The 21,270-nt window shown below is 45.4% G+C and overlaps 1 protein-coding gene across 3 annotated transcripts in view; it reads left to right on the top strand.

Moving 5' to 3' along the window:
• The window catches only part of TAOK3 (TAO kinase 3), a 41,713-nt gene that overhangs the window by 3,965 nt on the left and 16,478 nt on the right, over positions 1-21,270 (top strand). Inside the window, exons 4-14 of one of the 3 annotated variants that reach the window (XM_033075506.2) lie at positions 590-691; positions 959-1,004; positions 1,616-1,712; positions 3,723-3,836; positions 5,048-5,139; positions 7,023-7,116; positions 8,469-8,550; positions 10,937-11,104; positions 13,877-14,083; positions 16,591-16,634; positions 17,052-17,109. In XM_033075506.2, coding sequence (XP_032931397.1) covers positions 590-691; positions 959-1,004; positions 1,616-1,712; positions 3,723-3,836; positions 5,048-5,139; positions 7,023-7,116; positions 8,469-8,550; positions 10,937-11,104; positions 13,877-14,083; positions 16,591-16,634; positions 17,052-17,109 — 1,104 coding nt within the window. Of the gene's footprint in view, positions 1-589; positions 692-958; positions 1,005-1,615; positions 1,713-3,722; positions 3,837-5,047; positions 5,140-7,022; positions 7,117-8,468; positions 8,551-10,936; positions 11,105-13,876; positions 14,084-16,590; positions 16,635-17,051; positions 17,110-21,270 lie in introns of those variants that run through there. The other 2 variants (XM_033075507.2, XM_033075508.2) reach the window with 2 other exon arrangements.

Below are 21,270 nucleotides of genomic sequence, written 5' to 3'. Positions count from 1 at the left end.
GGGCACACTGGCCACATCTCTCTTGGGGATCTCTCAAATTGCCAAGACCTGCTAATCTCAGTCTCCTTTCAGTTGTTGCTTATTAATTGTTCCTCTTATTTTTGAGTGGAACTTGGACCCACTGTTCCTTTGGACTGGTGTGTGGATGTGCAGGGTGTGTTTGTTTGTCAAGAGCAAACAGGGGTGGTTTAAACTCATTTTTCCTTGCTTGCTTATTGGTCTCCCAAATGTCAGTGGTTTGGTGCTGTGTTACACAAGGTGAGCAGCTCACTGCTACTCTCTGTAGTTTCTTACTTTGAGGCCACTGAACACTTCAGTTTGCAAAGCAGCAGCATTTAAGTAAAAGGTACTGCAGTTAAAATGAGGACAAAATATTTTGGCATTCCTCAGGCTGTTAAATTGGGGGTATCTCAGTGCAATAGGGACCCCAACAGCTGATCCACAACTGTGCTTTTGGTTTTCCATCTTCATATTGTAAAATAGTTTTATGGTCACTTTTCAGACTGTCCTACAATGTGTGGTGTATGAAAGGATGTAGAGGATCAAGAAGAGAAATGTATTTATAGTTTTTGCTTTGTTTTTTCATTAGAAATGGCAGGATATCATCAAAGAAGTCAAGTTTCTCCAACAGCTGAAGCACCCCAACACCATAGAGTACAAGGGCTGTTACCTGAAGGAGCACACAGCATGGGTGAGTGAGGGGCATTTAGGGCAAATGGACCCTGCAACCTCAAACCCTCAGCACAGGCACTGAAATGGCCTGGGGGTTGTGCTGAATAGTGCTAAAATCAAGTCAAATTTTACATCTTCTCATGGAAAACTAACAAAACCTACTACTTTTCCCTTAATCAGGGTGTTATAGCCACCATGTGATTTAAATTTGGAATGTAAAGGTGTTTTTTAATTTCACAATGCTTCCAGAGACACTTGAAGGCATGATGTTCTCTTTTTTTTGCAGTTGGTTATGGAGTACTGTTTAGGATCAGCTTCTGATTTGCTAGAAGGTAAGTTTGATACAGCTTGGATTTTCTTTTTCCTGTGTTTGAAGGGAGGCTGTTTCCTCACAGAGTGGGATTTTACAGATGGTCTATTTGTCCTGCTCCATTCTCTGGGAAGAATTTGAGGCTTTCCCAGTGCTGGAGATAGTTGTCCTGCACGTTTTAATTTTGGCAAATGAAGGTATAAAATTGTACAGATATGTTCCTGTAATCTCTGCCTGTTTTTGGAATATCCATAATAAAACCCTGCAGAGATCACCTTTGTCCTTGCCTTGCAGTGTGCAGGAATTATTACAGATTATTAGAACAGGAGGTTGATGTGACATCAACACTGGATCAGCACCTGCAAAGAAATAGGGGAACCTAAGTCAGAGCAGGGAATCAAAGCCAAAGTTGACAAAAACTAGTGTTCCTTGGGGGCCAAGATCACAGGATCACAGAATGGTTTGGGCTGGGAGGGACCTTAAAACCCTCACAGTGAAGAATTCATCCCTGATTTCTCTTTGTAGCAGATTGGTGGGATTCCTTTCTTTAAAAACCACTTTCTCAGGAAAACATCCAATTTATTTTCTTCTGTTCTGTTTTATTTCCTTGATTTTATTTTTTTTTCCCTGTAGTTCACAAGAAGCCACTCCAGGAAGTGGAGATTGCTGCCATCACCCACGGTGCCTTGCAGGGGCTGGCCTACCTGCACTCCCACTGTAGGATCCACAGGTGAGCCTGGGGCTGCCCTTCCCTGTGCTGCTCCCTGGACTCTCAAAGCTGCTTCACTGCCTTTGAACAGCCTTGGAAAAGCATTTTCTCTGCCTTGTTGGCAGACCCTGGTAACAAAGGCTACACAGGAATGTTGCACTGAACACTAGTAGAATATCACCCTAAATGTGCCAGAAAATTGGAGTTCACTGAGCTAGACTATTTCTAAGACTAGGTATTTTTCATATTTACATGTGGATGAGTAAAACTGTATTGGTTTTGCACAGTGTTCAGTGGCAGGGGGGTCACAGAGGTGGGATGGAATCACAGTCAGGTGATGGAAGTGTAGGTCAAGGATAAAACTGCCTGAGGAGAAATCAAAGCACTTTTGCATGGCAGGTGGCAGAGCCCTGGAGCAGCTGCCCAGGGCATGGATTTCCCCTCTCTGGGGACATTCCAAACCCACCTGGACACGTTTCTGTGTCATTGCACAGGGGGTTTGGACTGGGTCACCTCCAGAGATCCCTTCCACCCCCACCTATCCTGTCTGGATTTCCCTGGGGTATCCCACCCTTTCCCTGCTCAGGTGGGAAGGCCACTGTGCTCCCCCAGCAATGAGCAGCGACACATCCATCCCCCGTTGCTGTGGCCCATCATGCATCCCTGCTGCTGTGGCTGCTGTGTGACAGGGGAGGAGAGAGGGCGAGCCCTGGCTGTGCTGCTGTGCCCAGCCCCGGGGGAAGTTCCCAGTTTTGGGGCTGGGGTTCCCAGTTTTGGGATAGTTTTGGGGCTGGGGTTGCCCCAGTTTTTGGGACCAGGATTCCTCGGTTTTGGGGTCGGTGTCTCCTTTTTTGGGGCCGGGATTCTCCCAGTTTCGGGGTCGGTTCCCAGTTTTTGGTGCCCATGTCCCCAGTTTTGGTGCCGATGTCCCCAGTTTTGGGGTCCGTGTCCCAGGTTTTGGGGCCGGTGTCCCCAGGTTTTGGGGTCCGTGTCCCAGTTTTGGGGTCGGTTCCCGGTTTTTGGGGTCCGTGTCCCAGTTTTGGGGTCGGTTCCCGGTTTTTGGGGTCCGGGTCCCATTTTTGGGATCGGGTCCCGCGGGTCCGGCCCCGCGCGGGGTCCTGGCGCGGGGGCGCCACCTGGTGGTGAGGGAGCGGCACTGCAGCCCCGCGGCTGGAAAAGGAGGAAATTGCAGGGAATTCTTGGTGTTGTTATTGAACTGCAGGCACAAGGCTGGCAGATATTCTGCAGATACGTGGTGTATAGAATCACAGCGTGGTTTGTGTTGGGACTTTAAAGTTCATTTGGTGCTATCCCTGCCATGGGCAGGGACACCTTCTACCAACCCAAGTGGCTTGAGCTTCTCCAGCCTGGGCTGGGACACTGCCAGGGATCCAGGGTCAGCTGCAGCTGCTCTGGGCACCTGTGCCAAGGTCTCACCACCCTTATAGGGAAGGATTCCTTCTTAATTTCCCATCTAACTCTGCTCTCTGTCAGTGGGAAGCCATTCCCTGTGTCCTGTCCCTCCATCCCTTGTAAATAGGAATAAATCCCTCTCCATCATTCTTGTAGGCTCTCTCCAGGTACTGGAAGGCCACAGTTAGGTCACCCTGAAGCCTGCTTTTTCCTAGGCTAAACAATTCCAGTTCTCTCAGCCTTTTACTGTGGGAGAGGTGCTCCATCCCTTTGGCTGTTGTACAGGGAAGGTGGCAGTGGAGGTGACAGTGAAGGGACAGCCTGTGCTGTGTCTCTTGTGCTTTTGAGGTGTTCATTCCTGCACACACAAGACTTCAGCACTTGTCCTGCAGCAGAAGTGTGGGAATGTACAAGTAGCACTTGTGGATGAAGTATTCCATAATATTCCTGCTGTCCAGGGATTGGGGGAGTAGAGGTTACTCTGGGCTTGCTGCTGAAACACTCTCAGTGAATTCCTCTCTGTCTCAGCATCACAAATTGCAGACAGAGGCATCTCACCACAGTTTGCATCATACTAAATTACTTTTTTTTTCTCTTTTTTTTATTTCTCTGTTAAAGGGATATTAAAGCTGGAAATATTCTTCTAACAGAACCAGGTCAAGTGAAGCTCGCTGATTTTGGGTCTGCATCTATAGTCTCCCCTGCCAACTCTTTTGTGGGAACACCTTACTGGTGAGTGAAGCCTGCAGTGCTTTAGTCCTTTATAAAACTGCTCTTTCCTTTCCAGTACTTCACAATGCAGTAATAATACCTGGATAAAGTCTTCATCAGCCAGGCAGTTTTCCTGACATCCCTGTGTCCAGCTCTTCAGGAAGTCTGTCCTTCCTCAGGGTCCATAAGGAGAGGTTTAGGCTGTGCTTGGAAGTGGCTCCACTCTTGCAGTTTGCCTTAAAAACAACTCCCACTTGCCACAGGTGATGGGACTGAGACATTGGTGGAGAAAGGGGGTCCTGTTAGTCTGACTGGAAGTCACACAGCTACTCAAATCCTGTTTTGAAGGAATTGCTGAGGGGTTACCCAAGTCCTTGGCATTCCCAGCACTGAGGACCAGCACAGCTCCATGCTCTGCTGATTTTGTGGCAGAGTCCCCAGGCAGTGCTGGGAGGTCACCATGGCCCAGCCTTGGAATGAGGCTGTTTGGCAGGAAGCCTTTTTATGGAAGAACACAAATTAAGAGGCTGAATTTTTGCAGGCTGGGCCTGCTGCTTCTCTGTCCCCACCCCATCCCTTTATCCTGGACCACTGCACATCCCCACTGTTCCCAATTTCCCTGTTCCATTCAGAGCTGCACCCACAGGCTGCATTTGTCTGCTGGGAATGCTCCTGCTGTGCCAAGGGGAGGCTTGGGGGAGGGTGCAAGGGCTGCCTTTAGAGCTCTCCCAGCCCTTGCTGTCAGCCTGCAGCTACAGTGCCTTTGGAAACAGGGGGGTCTCCCCTGTGCCAGTGTGCTCTGCTAACAGGAAGAGGATGGGATTGACCCTTTCCCTCCCCCCTTTCCCCTTTTTTTTTTTATTCCTCCCCCCTCTCCCCCCCTTTTTTTGCTTCTTCCCCCCTTTCCCCTTTTTTGCTTCCTCCCCTCTTTCCCCTCTTTTGTCCCCTCTTCCTCTTTTTTCCCCTCCTTTACTATTTTGCTTTTCTCTCCTCTTTCCTCTTTTTTTTTCTCTCCCTTTTCCTCTTTTTTTTCTCTCCCCTTTCCCTTTCCTCTTTTGCTTTTCCCCCTTGCTCTGACAAGTTTTTGGTGTGGTCAGTGCCTGTTCCATCCCAGCACACTTTTCCTCAGCTCTCTGCTGTCTCTCCTGGTCTGTGGCTTTGCTAAAGGGAATGAAACCACCTTGGTTGGTGCTTGGAGTGACCCTGTGTCCCCTTTGCTCTGTGCTTGGCAGGATGGCTCCAGAGGTGATCCTTGCAATGGATGAGGGGCAGTACGATGGGAAGGTGGATGTTTGGTCTCTTGGGATCACGTGCATCGAGTTAGGTGAGTGCACACACAGCAGCTGAGGTGGGTGATTGGCTCTGCAGTGTGTTAGGAGCTCCTGCAGAAAGGGAACATCCTTATTCCTCATCAGCTTTTCCCTTTAAAACACCTGACTTGGAAAACTCTGACAGTTAAATCTGTTTCTTGCTGGCAAATCAAGAGCAAGCCACTAATGCAGTGTCCTTTCATGTTAGTCTGGTGTGCTCAGCTATTCCCTGGAGAACCAGAGCATTTTGCCTTTGAGTGAGAGGAAACCATGGTTTGTCATCTGCACTCTGGGAAAGTTGTCCCAGCTGTTGTGTCAGGGGAGCTGGTGTCCTAAGGATTGTGTGTTAGAAGGCACCTACATTTATTTTTCAACTCTTCTTACTTCCCTGCTCTCTGAATGAAAAATCTTCAGTCTCAGCTGAAAAGTTTGTGCCATGAATCATCGTGGACAGGTTGTGTACAGGAGGAGAAGAAAAGGGTTTGCACTGCAAAGGGCAAATGATGCACATCCACAGAGCCTGGAGCAGAGGTGGATGTGGTGGCAGGTACACAGAGCAGACTCTGAGTGTGTGTTACAAGTTTGAGTATTGACACTGCATGTGCTGAGTAGATTCTTTTCAAAAATCAGTCTTGATACAGATTCTTTTTAACAGCAATACACTAATAACTTATTGTGTGAGTGATTTCATTGAAGATGTCATTGGTGGATGTTTAATCAGCAGAAATGTGTGAGATAACAAAGAGGAGGATGTGCAGAAGCAGTGTTGTCTCCAGAACTGAGATGGTGTAGATAACCAGTAACTAACATAGCTGTATTTCATGTGCCAGCATGCTGACACAGTCTGTATTTTGACATAAAGAATGCCAGAATTGGAAGTTTTAGCTTTCTGTTGTTGTGCATGGCCAGTGATTTTTGTTTGTGTGGAGTTCAGGCTTGTCACAGCCTCTCAAGGAGCAAATCACAGCAGTAGGAGAGATTCTGCAACCCTGTGTAGACACAGTCTTGGTACCAGAGTTTCTGTGAAGCTTCTTACTCAGGAACCTCAAAGCCACTTTACAGAGATGATTGATTTACTTTCTTTAAAAACACCCTTTTGAGAAGCATTAAACTTTTTTAAACTTGGACCCTGTCTGAACACGAGGTCAGGCAGCAGGGGGAAGAAATCTCTTGTTGAGTAGCACTTGGCTTTCTTTGAACGCTGATGTCTTAATTCCTGGTGTGGCTGAAGTAGTGATTAAGGAAAAGCAGATGTGGTTTGCCTGCATGGCAAGGAGCTGCTCTGGCCTGAAAGAACTGAGAGATCCTGGCACCACTGCCCTTGGTGAGAGCCAGCCTCTCCCAGAGCTCTGGGTTCTGCCCTCCTGAGAGGGCGGGGGCCCTCTTGGTGCAAGGACTGGAAAGGATTGCAGTGAGAGAGAATTCATGGCATCTGGCAAGTGAATTTGATAAGCTGTCTCACTTGCAGTGACAAATGAGGCAGGCAGACACTTTTTCCTCTATTCCACATGTTCCAGCAGTGCATCAAAGATCTGTGGGGACTGACACAGCATGTCCTGGCCCTGAACTGTGCCTAAGATAAGTTTTACTCAGTTTCACCTGATTTTGCCACAGCAGATCAGGTGTGAGATGTTGTAATTAAACTAAAATTTACTGCAAACTCTTCCTTAGAATTGGTATCTTGCTCTCTTTGGATTTTGCCATCCCTCTCCAAGTGAACAGCTTTCCTTGTGTGGGTGTCCTGGTCTGACTTGGAATATTAAAATAATTGCCCTAATTGTGGTGACAACAGCACTGAGTATTGATTTAGCAGTGATACCCTGCTCATACTTCCATGCATTTCTCCTTTCTTTGCAGACAGCCTTATCACACCTTTCTGTTCTTTTTTTCTTTCCAGCTGAAAGAAAGCCTCCACTTTTCAACATGAATGCAATGAGTGCCTTATATCACATAGCCCAGAACGATTCCCCTAGGTTACAATCAAATGAATGGTAAGAGAACCATTGACAGCTGATTTTTGTTGTTCATTTCCCTGAAAATGCCCTGTGACACTGCACAGTTCAAGCCTGACAATGAACATGTTGGCTGCAGTGCAGTGATTTGTGTGTGTTCTCAAATCTTGTGTAGGCTGGCTCAGTTTTGACCTTCTGTCACTCTGGCTGTTCTACAATCTAAAAGTGTGGAGGTGTTAATTCTGGGGTGTAGCAGCTGTAGGGATTAAAATATTCTCAGATGTGTTAAACCAGCCGTGGCTCAGCATCAGCAAAGTTTCCAGCTGCCAAAGATCCCTGTTGGCAGAAGAGTTGTTAGCATTGCTGTGCAGCTGAAATGTGGAGAAAGGGAGGAGGATGTGGAGGTAATTGGATATTTTTGTCAGTGGGGGACTCCAAAAGCCCTCAGAGCTCTGTGGCCAGTGAATACTCACTGTGCTCCAGGCTTGTTCCAGAATCTGAGCTTGGATACAAGAACACTTTGTTATTCTGTGGGAGCAAAGGATTGCTGTTCCCTGTACCCAAAATTGGAATGTTGCTGTGGGGTGGTGCTTGGCAGAGTCTGCAGAAGGATTGAAACAAAAGCTCCTGCTGAGGTGTGAGGTTCCCCCATTTCTCTGAGCAGCATGATTGTTGAATTGCTGATCATTTTATCAAGACCACTCCAGTTTCCTTATTTCATCCTCTCTGTTTTGCCCATTTTTCCATGGTCCAGGAGCTTGCTGTACTGCCTGCAGTGTGCTCCCCACATTCTGTGCAGGATTTGCAGTGCAGAGCAGGGACAGCTGGATTAACACAGCACCATCTCAGTGCTCTTGATTGCAACTTTACAGTGCCCTGTTCTCTCTCTTTGAGTCACCAAGGTGCCTTTTGTGCTCCTTCTGAGTCCAGAGACACTGAAAAGATCAGTTGGGATAAAGCCTCAAATAAAGCCTGAAGTGTTGGACTGAGCATTGAGGGGCTTTACTGAGGCAGGGTTCCCTGTGTAACCTCCCAGAGGTCAGTGAGTGCATTTCTGCAGTTCCCAATAATTCCACTGCTATTGAAGTAAAATCATAAATAGTGACTGGTACATGTAGTTGTAACTTGGTTTTCAGTTTGTGCTTGGGCATAGTTGTGTGTCCATGTTGTTTCAACAACCTTTAACTGGAAAATAATGGATGAGACCAACTTGGAATTTGAGAAAACCCAGTTACTTTCACTGCCTTAGAACTTAAGAACAAATTAATCAATGTTTTTCTTCTGCTTCGTACTATAAGTTTGAATATATTCCAGATCTTGAGCTTCTTTCTTTCATTTAGATTTTTTAGTTTACTATTTTTTTTAATTTTTAATTTTTTTTTCATTTGCAGGTCAGACTCCTTTAGGGGATTTGTTGATTACTGCTTACAAAAAATACCTCAGGAAAGGCCATCATCAACAGATTTGTTACGGGTAATTTATCAAATCTTTCCCACTAATCTGGAGGGAAATCTAGTTTGTCTACCAAAATAATTGTAGAGATGGAGAACAAATATTTGCCCTTACAAAAGTCCAGTCTTTAGTTGGTTTTATTGGTTTTCTTTTTCCCTCCATTCATGCTAATATCACACTTAGCAGTTAAAAGTAGCATTAAGGGGATAGGCCAAGGCTGACTTCCTCCCCTCATCAAACCACCAGACCCAAAAGTTGTTTAAATCCTTTTTATGATTTCTATATACTGAACCCAATTAAACAAACTTGTTTTGGAAATAACTGGATCATTTTGGAAGGGGTTTTTACAGGTGTATAATTGCCAAGAGCCTGTAGGAGGGGGACTGGGAGTGATGTGTGTAGAGTTTGCCAAGGTTTTGTCAGTGAATCATAAATCAGTTCCAGTTTAAGTCACTGGGGTTCAGTTTACTTGGGAAATGGAGGAATTGTTTACAGCTCCAAGGGCTTTGCTTTTGGGAAATTCAGGAACAACCTTCCATTAGAAGGTACAGGGGTGTGAAGTTCTGTTCAGCCCCTTTTCCATCAGGCTTTGGCTTTTCTTTTAAGTGTTGCCTTTCTTTAAAGTTGATTATTAGCCCTGCTCTCCCTCTGGCTGCTGGTGCCAATGACCTCTGCAGGTAAATGATGGAGGAGCTGTTTGTGCTCCCTTTGGCACCAGTTTTTTTTTTTATTTATTTATTTCCTGTGGTACATTTGTGCTGTGGCAAGTAATCAGTGTTTTGTTCCCTGGTTCTACTTGTAGCACCCTGACCAGCTAATAGGTTTATGTTGTGGGTTTTGGAATGATTCATTCCTGGGGATTGGCAGCCTTGCTGCTCTCTAGGAACAGGCTGAGTTCATTGAAGGATGTGATTTCAGGAGTACCTTAGGTTGGAGTCTGTACAAACAATTATACAGGATTTCAGACTCAGCTCTATTCTGTATTTTAGATTTTATTTATATTTATGTCTGCCCTACACTTTCCACATGGTCACATTTTAGTATTTAAGTGCACACATAGAATGGATTTAGGTTCAGGATCATGGTTCCAAATGCTTTGCTGCTTTCTAAAAATGATCTACAGTGAGATAAAAATGGCTTCTTTTTTTCCTAATCATAAATAAGCTGCAGATTGTTACTGCTCACAGAAAAATAAATGGTGGTTATCTATGTTGAGGAGCAGAAATGATTCATTTTGTTTCTGTGTGAAATGACGTTTAGAACTTTTAGCCCTGATTCAAAAATAAACACCATCACTACAAGCAAAAAATGGGTACTGAAATGACTGGCTGTCCCCACTAGCAAAACTCAAATGCACAACAGTTTGAGTTCAATTAAAAACAAGAAATCAGCTTGTGGCATGATGCTTTCCTTGTTTATTTATAAATCATTAAAAGATGATTAGCTCATCCTTTCAGCTCTTCTGTTGGAGGCTCCTGTTTTAGGTCAGGCTGGGGCTCCATGTGCTGGTTACTCCAGCTCCAGGGGATGAATTCACTCTTGAGCTGAGCCCACAGGAGAGCTGTGAGGCTGAGCAGGCAAAGGTGACCTTCCTGAGAATTTCCTTGCAGGTGGGTCCAGCCCTTGAGGCTCTAACAAAAACCCCTTGTGGCGTTTGCAATGTGCAGTAGAGAACAACTTTTCTTTGCCCAGATTTTTTTTTCCATGTCAAACTTTTCTGTTCTCACTGTAGGATTTTCTACAAGCATGCAGAGGATGTTTGTTCCCTAAAACCATCCCCCTTGGGAAACTACTGAGCAGCACACCCAGCTGTAGGGATCCCATATAAAGTATTGGCAAGTGTACCCTTAGGTTGACTGCTTTAGCCAAGGTTAAATGGGAAAGCTGGAGACTTCTACATCCACTGCCAGCTGTACAGTTCAGGAGAATGTATGTGATAAATCAGAAGAGGCTTTAATCATGTTCTGAAATACTCTTAAAGAATATTAAGTCTGCCCTTAAAACCTGTGCAGGTGTTGGCAAGAGCCTGGTTTGATTTCAGTTCTGGCTACAAAAGCTTTAGGTGTAAATAAACTTTGAGGTCTCCTTGCTGGTTTTATGTGTGAATTGGAATAGATGGATGCAGGATAAATCTTTGCAGGTTGATTCTTCTTTGTTCTGGATGCATTTTGTTCATTCCTGTCCCTCCAAAGTTTGAAGTGTCACCTGGTGAGTTTTGAGTGAACCAGCTCAGGAAGGGACAAATTGTCTGTGTAGCCTGGAGAGCTCAGAAAACCTGAGCCCAGCACAAGCTCAGTGTGTTTGGAGTCCTTGAGGAAGGGAGTGACTGGGTGTGAACAGATAAACTGCAGATGGGAGCTGTCACTGGAGGGCTCTGAAACGAGCTGTTCTGTTTCCTTTAACCCAGCACGATTTTGTGCGCCGGGATCGCCCGCCCAGGGTGCTCATAGACCTCATCCAGAGGACCAAGGATGCAGTGAGGGAGCTGGACAACCTGCAGTACCGCAAGATGAAGAAAATCCTGTTCCAGGAGACGCGCAACGGCCCCCTGAACGAGTCCCAGGAGGAGGAGGAGGTACTCAGCCTTTGCTACCCCATGTACACTGGTACACGTAATTTTAGGGCCAGGGAGATGTTCCTGTCCTTAGGGTGGCAGAACCAGCCCAGCCTAGGTGGGGAATGCTGGTGGAATATCAGCTGGAGCAGCAGAGGATGATGAGTGATTGTAGTCCTTGCTCAGTGTTAAAGCTGCCAATTACTCTACATGTGAAACTTTGGATTTTTTCCAGTGCTGCCCTTTCTTCTGGAAGCCTTAGGGAAGAAACTCATTCTGAAGGAGAATGAGTTCTCACTTCTGTGAGAAGTGGCTCCCAGCCTTGTGTGGAGGAGGGTCTTTGACAGCCTAAGCTTTTCTTTCTCATCTGCACAGTCAAAACAACTCCATTAATGTTAATATTTTTTCAATTACCATAACTTTACAGTAAAGTAATTGGCCTCTCATGAGCTGAAAAGCAGATCACTGAATTAGTGAGACTTATTTTTTTTAAATTCTTTAATGTTAAAGAAGAAAAAGGTTAAAGACCTAAAATGCAGCTTGAGTGTAAATCTTGTCATAAACAACCCACTTAATCAGTGTATGATAATTGACCCTGTGGCTGAGAGAAGGAAACCAGTCATTTTTCAATTGATGAGCTTAGATGGAAATTAATGTCACTTGGTGCAGGCACAATGCATAAATAAATCCATGGCTGGTTCTCAATGAAAAGCACTGACAGACAAATTGATGTCTGTGTTCCTTTTGCTCCAGTGGAGTGAGGCAATAACACACAGCAAGGTGCCCAAGCTCAGAGGATCTTCGGGGGCTTGGGTTTGAGGTTTTTGGGTGTCAGATGCTCCTCTAAAGCTAAGCTGGTTGAAGGAATGGGCACATGGGATTTAGGTGGAGCTGCAGGAGGGGACTGGCACTTTGTGCTCCCCCTCCCTGTGAAGATGCCCCAAAGGAGCAAGAACTGCTGTGATTAAAGGTCCCCTCCGGCTTCCAGACCTGGAACTTTGCTGGGGACTGGGGGATTGTCAGACTTGTGCACTGGAACCTTCCAGTTTCTCTCCCCACTTGTCACAAGCAGAGGGACAGGGCAGCACAGTGCCGGGGAAGGAGTTTCCCACATGGCTCTTGAGCACTTCCACTGCACAGGAAACACGTGGCAGTGTCTGGTGTGTCTGCTGTTCCTCCTGTCCCCACTCCTGAAGAAAGCAGGGATCAGAGCTGTTGTGTGCAGGGATGGCAGGGATGCAGCTGACACTCTGCATGTGCACAGCATGCTCTGCACTGACCCCTGAGCCCTGTCCACCACGGGAGGTGTTACTGCTCGTGTGTGTCACTAACTGGGCAGGGAAAGCACACCCAGCACGTGCTGCAGCTCCTGCTGAGCTGGGGACACAGCCTGCCCCTCTGGAAATGCAGCCAGGCACTTCCTGCTTCTGCCTTGGGCTTTCTAAGGTGGAAAATAAGCCCTAAAAACCTTTAACATGCAAAATATTACTAATGCTTTCCTCAGAACCCTTCCAAGAAGGAGAAGGTTGAAGTCAGGAAGGCAGTGCTAAGGTTGCAAATGCAATCTCATCTCCGTCTTTCCTGCATAAACGTTCATTAATGACACAGCCTCAGGTCCTTCATTGTGTGATTTCTTCTGCAACTCTGTATAAGCATCCTGAAAATATTTTCATTCCCCTGTGCCTATGTTCTCTGTGAAACAGTATTGTTCTGGATTTTAAGTGCTCTCACACAGGCTCTGAATGATCTGCTGATTGCTTAAAAAATAATCACACAATCAAAGGCAAATCTGTCAAGTCTCAATTTTATCTTTCTGTCAAGTCTCCAACAGAATGAGCTCCCTGTTAATTGATTTGTAATGGAATTCTCCCCAAGCTCCCTTCAGAGGCCAGGGCAAACTGGATGCAGCAGCAGGCTGCTCCTTTTAGTGAGTCAAGGCTGCTTCACCCCAGGAGGTGCTGAAGGATGTTCAGAGTTCTGTCCTCACTGTGAGCTCCTTGTGAGCCTCTTTGGTGCCACTGGTTAATGACAAAGGACTGCATAAATTCTCTAAATCAGTCCAGACTAAGTACATACTCTGGCATTGCTGTACTCCTGTGGGTATGGAAGAAGAAAAAAGGCTGCTAACTCCTCATATTTGTCTGTAGAATCAAAAATACCTCTTACACGAGAAATCTTTATTTATATATCCAAGTTTTAACCCCAATAATAATGCAGGCTCATCTGAGTCAGCTGCTGAGATTCTTCACTTTATCTTGGATGAAAAAACACAAGGTTCAAGGGGTTTTTAGCTTGATAAAATCAAGTTGCTGACTGCTTGAGACATGGAGGTTAAAGCCTCTGCATCATGTAGAATGTATCAAATAATAAATGGGTTCATTGTCTTACATGTTTTCTGATTCAGGAAATGTGTTACAGCAGATCCTGACTTGAAGCATTGTTTTAATTCAAACTTGGATCATTTCTCTTCATTGAGACTCCTTCCACCAGCCATCCAGTATTCCTGGATGTCTCCTATCAAGCCAAGAACCATGCCCAGACTTAAGGATATGTGGGAAAAAACTGGCTTGAAACCTGATGTAATCAGATTGCAGGGCAAAGGCAGAAGCTGCCTGCCTGATACGGAGCATTCCAGAACCCAAACAACCCTTTGAGATGTGCAGTTGGCAAAATAGTGCCCAAAGACCCTTGAAGTCTGCAGAGTCACCTTTAAAACAAACTCTGGGCGTTGCAGGCACGTGCTGGGCAGGTGATGTCCTGCAGGATCTGTAACTGATGCCCCTTGTTTTATAGGACAGTGAGCATGGATCAAACCTGAGTAGGAAGATGGACAGTCTGGGCAGCAACCATTCCATCCCCAGCATGTCTGTGAGCACAGGCAGCCAGAGCAGCAGTGTGAGCAGCATGCAGGAGGTCCTGGATGAGAGCAGCCCTGAGCTGGTCATGATGCATAGTGACGAGAGCACCATTAATTCCACCTCCTCCGTTGTTCACAAGAAGGTACGTGTGCCCTGGTGCTCTGTGCTGAGAGCAGGAGCTGCTGCTGGGCTTGCCAGAGTCAAGTTCTGTTGGGTTTTTGTCTTCAAAAGCATCTGAACAACTTCTGCCCATGAAAAGAGGTTGCTGCTGAAAGAGCTGTAGGCAGGGTCACCCCAACTCCCCGCATGCCCAGCCCTGCATGTGCACCCCTTCTCTCTGCTTGGGCCAGCCTTGTTTCCTTGGGAATGCCTGCCCTGTGTTCTGTGCTGGTCCTGGCAGCCAAGCTAACCCTCTGCCAGGCTCAGGGTGTGATGAAAACCTGCCTGCACTTGGATTTCCCTGTGAGGAGTGGAAATGTGCAGAACTTTGGACCCTGCCCACGAGGTATGTTCGGAGTCAAGTTCCACTCGATGCTTTCCTGCTCCTTTGCTGCATGCTGTGATTTGTTGCCTTTCATTTTCTCAGGGCTGGATATCAAGCTAAGGTTGTCTAGCTGTAAGCCAGCATCTCACCTCCAACTGTTTGTCTGACTAAAATAATTTTGGCTTGGCCTTAGCAGTGTCATTTGCTAGTGGGCAGCAAAATGTAGGTTGGTTGTGTTGCTTTCATTTGCAAGGAACTTCAAAGTGAACGTTTGCTTTTTGCCAGAGGAGCTAAAACTTTGCAGCAGCATGAAAAATAGGAATTTCTTGTTTTTAAGGTTACAGTAAAGCTTGGTTGTAACTAACTAAATATTTGTAAGCAGTTTTTCCTCCTGAAGTGCAGGGTTTGTGTCATTGAGTATTAAGAACTATTGAAAAATTTTGTCTTCAACAAAACATGGTCTTATTTATTTAAAGAAACAGGCAGGGAAGTTGCAAAGGTTTTAGACATTTGCCTCTTTCCTAAAGACTCTTTGACAGCATCTTTAGAGAAGATTGTTTATTCAGGAAGGTGAAAATAAGGTGTTAGGTACCAAATGCCAACCCATGGAACTGTCCTGAATGAAGAGCAGCACCACTGATGGCTGTTCTGGGTGGTTATGATTGGAGCTCTTTCTTATTTTGTATAGGCTTTCAAAATTCGTGTTAACTTTAATTCACATTGTTATATAGCCATATTTACTTGTGCATTAAAATGAAAGTTTGAGGGACAGGTTTAAACAGAACTTATAGGTTATAATGACTGCTCAGAGCTGTTACAGTTGATAAAAACAAAACATGAGCTGCCCCCACCAGGCATAAATGGTATTTGTGAGAGGAGTAGAGTTCCTGCTTGTTTTAAGACTAATATTATGTTTTATAGTGGTTGTCTGACACTTGTAAAGTACAAATGTAGGATTTCTGATGCAGTAAATTCAGTCTTCCTAGACTTGTGTGTAGCTAGCTGTTCAGTTGAGTAGGGTGCACAAACAGGACACCACATGGAAGTTTTAATGTGGTTTGAAAAAACCCAGGGTGTCTTGCACACTTTTAACTGAACTATCACAATAAAAATCACCTCTAGATCACTTAACACAGGTGTTTCAGGGTAATTTTGGGAGCAGAAAGCCCAGGTCTGCACTGATGGTCTTCACAAAACAGTTCCTGATTGGCTAGGACTGCTTATCCTTGGAATAGATTCCTCCTCCATTGGAAAATGTTCCCTTCTGCTGTATGTAATTCATGAAGCAGATTTGGACTCTGTAGCAGGACATATTCCAGTCTGCAAATATATTATTTTCATTTAGTACACTATTACTAAATTCTTTGTTACTTTGGGGAATGCAGTTTTAAATGGAAAACTTCTTCATGTGTGTATTAGTATACATGAAGAGAATAAAATTGGAGCTGGACATTTCAAGGGGAATTATATATATTATTTATTTTCAAGGTGAAGCTCCTTGTTCTGCCAAGATTTCCAAAGTTTGTGCTTTAACTGTTTGTGGAAACTGGAATGAAGCTGAGTTTGGGGTATCACTCTGAACCCCTCATAAACACAGTCAGAAGAACCTGGGGTTCAAGTTTTAATTTAGGATCTTGTTTTGCATTTAATCAGCCTTTAAAGGCTAAAAAGAGAATAGTGATGAACATAAGCAGCATTTTGTGGGTATAGGGTCACATAGGAGATGGTTTTGACATGGGTGAGGTCAAAAGTTTTGTGTAAAATTGTGATATTCCACAAATGTGTTAATTAACAACCTCCAGATAGTGAAAAGATGGCAGAATGGCCTGGAGTGTTGGTATCTCCTATGGCTCAAAGGTCTGAGGTGTCAGAGGCCCTTTGGTGTTTTGGGCCACAGCCCCAGAATGTGACCTGTGAGTACAATGCAGGATGGAGGGCTCTGTGGTGGTGTGAGATGCAGTTCTCAGCCTTCCAGCTGCTGCCAGGTGTGGAGAGGCAGGCTGGAGGAGATGAGGAGCAGCCCATCCCTGTGTGCTGTGGGCTGGGAGAAGCCTCAGGCATCTCCAAGGAGCACTCCTGGCATCTGTCCCGTGACCAGCTTAGGGAAGAGGCTGATGGAGTAAAAGCACTTGTAAACAACTCATTTTCTTTCTTTTTTTTAACAGCTGCTAGTTGGCTGTAACTTCCAAAAATGTTTTGTGGTCACAGGGTAAGTGAAATGACCTGTTCTGATCTGGTTAATTGTCACTGGCTATGCTAGTTCATGGCAGCCAAGGTGCTTGGGGTTTGCTGCATTTGGGATGAATGCTCTGTGGAAAACAGGCACAGCCTTATCCCTTCCACAGCACAGCAGAGCTCCATGGTTTAAACCTGTGCCTGGAACTAAGGTGACTCCCACCTGTCAGAGTACACTGGTTAGGCTGGAAGAAAAATCACTGAACAGGAATACAAGATTGGAAATAATAACAAGCCATGATTGAATGTGGAGCTTTTTGTGTTTAGTTTATAGCTGTGTCCTGAACTCCTGGGAGGAGAAAAATGTGAGCTACTCAGGCAGGAAGCCCATCCTGGGATCAAACCCTGCTCCCTCAGGAGGACACCTTAATCACCAGCATATTCTTTTCAGGAAATTCAGATGTCTGACTTGGATGAGGAAGTTTTCCTTGCCCTTCTGCAGGTCGCAGGTTGGTGAGCTCCTCCATGTACATCTCAGTATGTTCAGTGTAAGAACTCTGGGTCTCTTCTGAATACAATAAATAACTCTGCTACTCCATGCAGGGATCATCTTGCCTATGGATGCACATTCTCCATCTATCTCCCTTCAGGAGTTCTTCAGCTGCTCAGGTTGAGAGCTGAAGGGACACCCAGTTGTGTCTGAGTGCCCCTAAAAATGACAAAATGGGGCAGGGAGTTAAACTCCAAATACATTGTGCTTCAAAGGCATATAACCCAGATTTTAAAATCAGATAAATATCAATTAATTCATCTTAAAAATGAGGATACAGATTTGTGGCTCCCAGAGTAAGACAATAAAGTGAGTATAGGCATCAGCTGGTGCATCAGAGATGTTTTGGCACCTGCTTTGTTCAGCTGCTGGTAAATGGCAGTGTGGGCACAGGTGGCTTCCCAGAAATATTATTTCATTGTCCTCAATGAATCTATTATTGTTTTATTTCCACAAAACTATAATAATGTGTTGTAATCTTTTAATCTAAACAAAAAAACAATAGAATATTGGTTTATTTCCACTGCAGTCCTCAGTTGTTGCTGTTTCTTGCTTCAGTCTTAAAATCATCAGTGCTTTCTGAAACTTGGGCAATATAATCAGGGAAATCTTGTGATTAAAATGTGATTTATAACAAAAAGATGGAAAAGAGGATGTTTGTAATTGATCATCACAAATTCTCACCCAATGTCTATAATAATAAAGTACCTTTGCAGTAACTGCTGCAACTTGAGTGACTTCCTAGGTCCTGTAAATTAACCTGTGCACATCTCCTGATGCTGCTCCAATTAATTTCAGCATTTGTGGGGTATTTTGTGCATGGAGAGAGCTTAAAGCTCAGTGAATTCTCCAGGCACTTAATGCAGTGTGTTAGGACAAACGGTGCCACACTGCTGTTTTCCTTCCTCTTTAAATTCCTGGAAAGCAGGGATTTGCTGCAATTCCATAGGAGTCCTTAGTGTGGCTTGGAAATTGCCTTTCCTGTTTGTGTAGGAGACTGGCAGCCCTTGCAGTTAAGGAGTCCTCTTTTGTCTGTGGAGGTTTTATTTGGTGTGCACAGCCAAAAACCCCAGTGTGGAAGGGAGTGCTCCTCCTGAGAAGGTGGAGGTTTTCCAGCTTTGGGCTGGACTCAGTTTGGATGGTCAAGGCCTTTTTTCAGTGAGGAGAAGGATGAAAAGATAGTGTGTGGCAAAACTGGGATGGGACTCAGAACAAAATCCACTCTGTAGTGGGTTTGGAACTCGTGGTTTGACACAAACCCATTGTGGGGGCTTGGACATTGCAGCAGGAGCAGGCATTCAGATCCAGCTGGAAGCACCACTTGAGGCACTGGAAGCTCCACCAGCTCTGCTCAGAGAATGCTGTGGGAATATTTGAGAAAGGTTTTGTCCTGGCAGCATCCCACCCAAACCCCCGCTTTGTTTTGATCAACCTGAAAACTGTTCATGTGGATGATACAGTCAGGAGAACAAATTATTCCTTGAGTAGGAAGTTGAAGATTCTGGATTGTTGGCCCTGAATAAAAGGATTTTAATGAGTGAGTTGTGAGCTGAGCATGCCCAAAGTTGCATCCTTAAGGCAAATATTGCAAAAAACCACAGAAAACAGGTGGGAAATGAAGTGTATACAGAAGATACATTACTTTAAAAACAAAGCAGGGGTGGAAATGCAGATTTAGGGCTGAGAGATACCCAAACCTGATGATTTTTGGGATGCTTTCAGATTTGACTTACTGGGTGCCTTGAGCTGAGGTGCCATTTTTGAGTCTGTTTTCCACACATCTGAAGCTAAAGTTTGGAAACAAAATTTCCTTGTCTATTCCAACAGTTTTGACTGCAGTCTCTTAGCAAGCTTTTGGGAGAAGAAGAATTTTGTTTTAAAATAAAACTAGCAAAATTCTATTTTTTTGTGTTTGTAGGGAAATGTTTGTATTTGCCATCAGTCACCTCATCTGAGGAAGGCTGGTGGAGATGTGGCCACTCACAGGTTTATTTCTCTTACCAGCTGTCCCTGGGGCACTGGAACCTGTTAGATTTGGTAACTCTTCGTGCCAGGTGTTTTTATTTTTGGTAGTGGATCAGCTTTTCAAAAAAAATACTGTGCCTGTGAAGGTTCCCTGGGCATAGCTGAGAGTTGGTGGGAGCAGAATGCTCAGATCCCAAATTAAGGGGTGCCAAAGACAACCACTGAGGTTTTTGTCCCCTTGAAATTGGTCCTTTGACTTGCTCAGTTGCAAAGGAATTTTCCCATCCCTTGCCCAGCTGAGTTTGAAATGCAGAATGTGGTTAATTCACATTCCTGAAGGGCAATTTCATTCTGCTCTGAGCTTCTCATGTGCACTGAGGTAACCAGAGATTCCATAAAACAAGGCCAGGGTGACACTCAGCCCTCTAAAAATCCACCTCTTGGATAACAAAAAGTAAATCACAGATTAATTTTCCAGCATAAAAAGCAACTGCAACTTAAACTTGTTATTGGAGCATTGTAAAAAGTCTGAATGCAAATTTAAGAAGTTGGGATTTTTGCAGTGATTTGCAGCTTCTCTGGATTTAATATTTCCCACTGCCCCTGCCATACCAACATAATGGAGAGGAGGAGGATGATGCAGGGATTGAGGTATTGCTCAGCAAGCCTTGGGAGCCCTGTGCACTCTCAGGTGCTGCTGCAGGCTCTGTGTGTGACCAGGGGTGACATTTGTCCTGTCCCCACCTGCATTTCATGGCTGGAGTACAGCACTGGTGGCTCCTGTGTGCTGTTGTTTCCTCTGTGCTTCAAGTGGGTGAGTCTGCTGTAGATTTTCACTACAGGGTTTGAGATCCCTCTGGTGAGGCCATGAGTCAGGTTAAACTGAGTGATGCTCTTGGACTTCAAATGCTTAATCAGGATTTTTTGGGGATGGCTGTTCTAGAGCCTCAGATGTGCCTTTCTCAGCAGTCCAAGAGCCCTGCCCATCACACCAACAAGCACAAGTTGGAAATCTGAGATCAGCCCAATTCTCAGGGATTCCTCTCGTGGTGTCACTGCCTTTCCTGTCAGATAGTGCAACAAATGTCCAGTGTAAGGATGACCAATATAAAATGGCACTCCCTGTCTCTATGGAGGACTGTCCTTTTTAGCTGTTTTGTCTCATTCTGTGTCCCTTGTGTGGGTGTAGAGGAGCTGATGCACACTTGGCTCCTTGGTGGCCTTGGGCACTGTGCAAAGTCAAGGCAAAGGTGAGCATGGACTGGGAACACTCAAAAGGAAGGATAAGGAAAGGTTTTGGGGTTAAAGCACTTTTCATCAATACAGTGTTCAGCTCTTAATATCAACATTTCTGCACCTGATTGGCTTTGGCTTGAACTCATTTCCAGAATCCTGGTCAAAAGGGCTGAGTGTGTGTGGGTCTGGGTGAGAAGCAGCTGGAAATGGAGGCCAGCAGAGGGGAAGACCAGGTGTCTGTGGGGTGGGAAAGGAGCACAGGGGTGACAGCAGTGTCCTGATGGAGACACCATTCCATGGTGGCTGCTTCCTCACTCTGGGGCTCTCTGACCTTCCTGGAGTGTGCCAGGCCATGGCAGGGTGGCAGAGTGCTCCTGCTCATGGGGGCAGCTCTGCCTGCCAGGGCTTTGTAGGCACTGGCAGCCTTTATTTTACACCCCAGAGAACTGGAAACTTGATTTAATTCAGGGAGAATCTCGGTCTTTGTGAGGCTGTAGGAGCTGGAGGTTGAGGATGGGAGTCAGGACACTGGTGGGTGCCAGTGTGGCCCTGCAGAGCCCAGGCTGCCGGGCTGTGCCGGGTGTCCAAGGGCTGCTCCATCCCCAGGGTGCAGCCTGCAGGTGTGTGCTGACTTTTGGCAGTCACCATTCCAGCTGGGAAAATCGTGGTGCTGTGGTTTTTTTGCTGGCCTTTCTGAGGAGGGTTTCTCCTGGAGCTGTGTTCCTCTCCCAAATTTGCCCGCTCCGTTTGGGAAAGGCACAGCCGGTGAAACCTTGCCAGGGAACAGGAGGGAAGCTGCACCGGGAACCATTCCTGCTAAAACCTGGGAGCTGTTGCTTTAAAAAGGAAAAAAAAAAAAAAAAAAAAAAAAATCCTTTGTGGGCTGTGGAGAGAAAGTGCTAGAACTGTGCAGGATCAT

This window comes from Catharus ustulatus, chromosome 18 (assembly GCF_009819885.2).
Source record: "Catharus ustulatus isolate bCatUst1 chromosome 18, bCatUst1.pri.v2, whole genome shotgun sequence".
Classification (NCBI taxonomy): domain Eukaryota; kingdom Metazoa; phylum Chordata; class Aves; order Passeriformes; family Turdidae; genus Catharus; species Catharus ustulatus.
The sequence above is the reverse complement of the archived record's forward strand: the minus strand, read 5'-3'. Positions and strand labels throughout refer to the sequence as shown.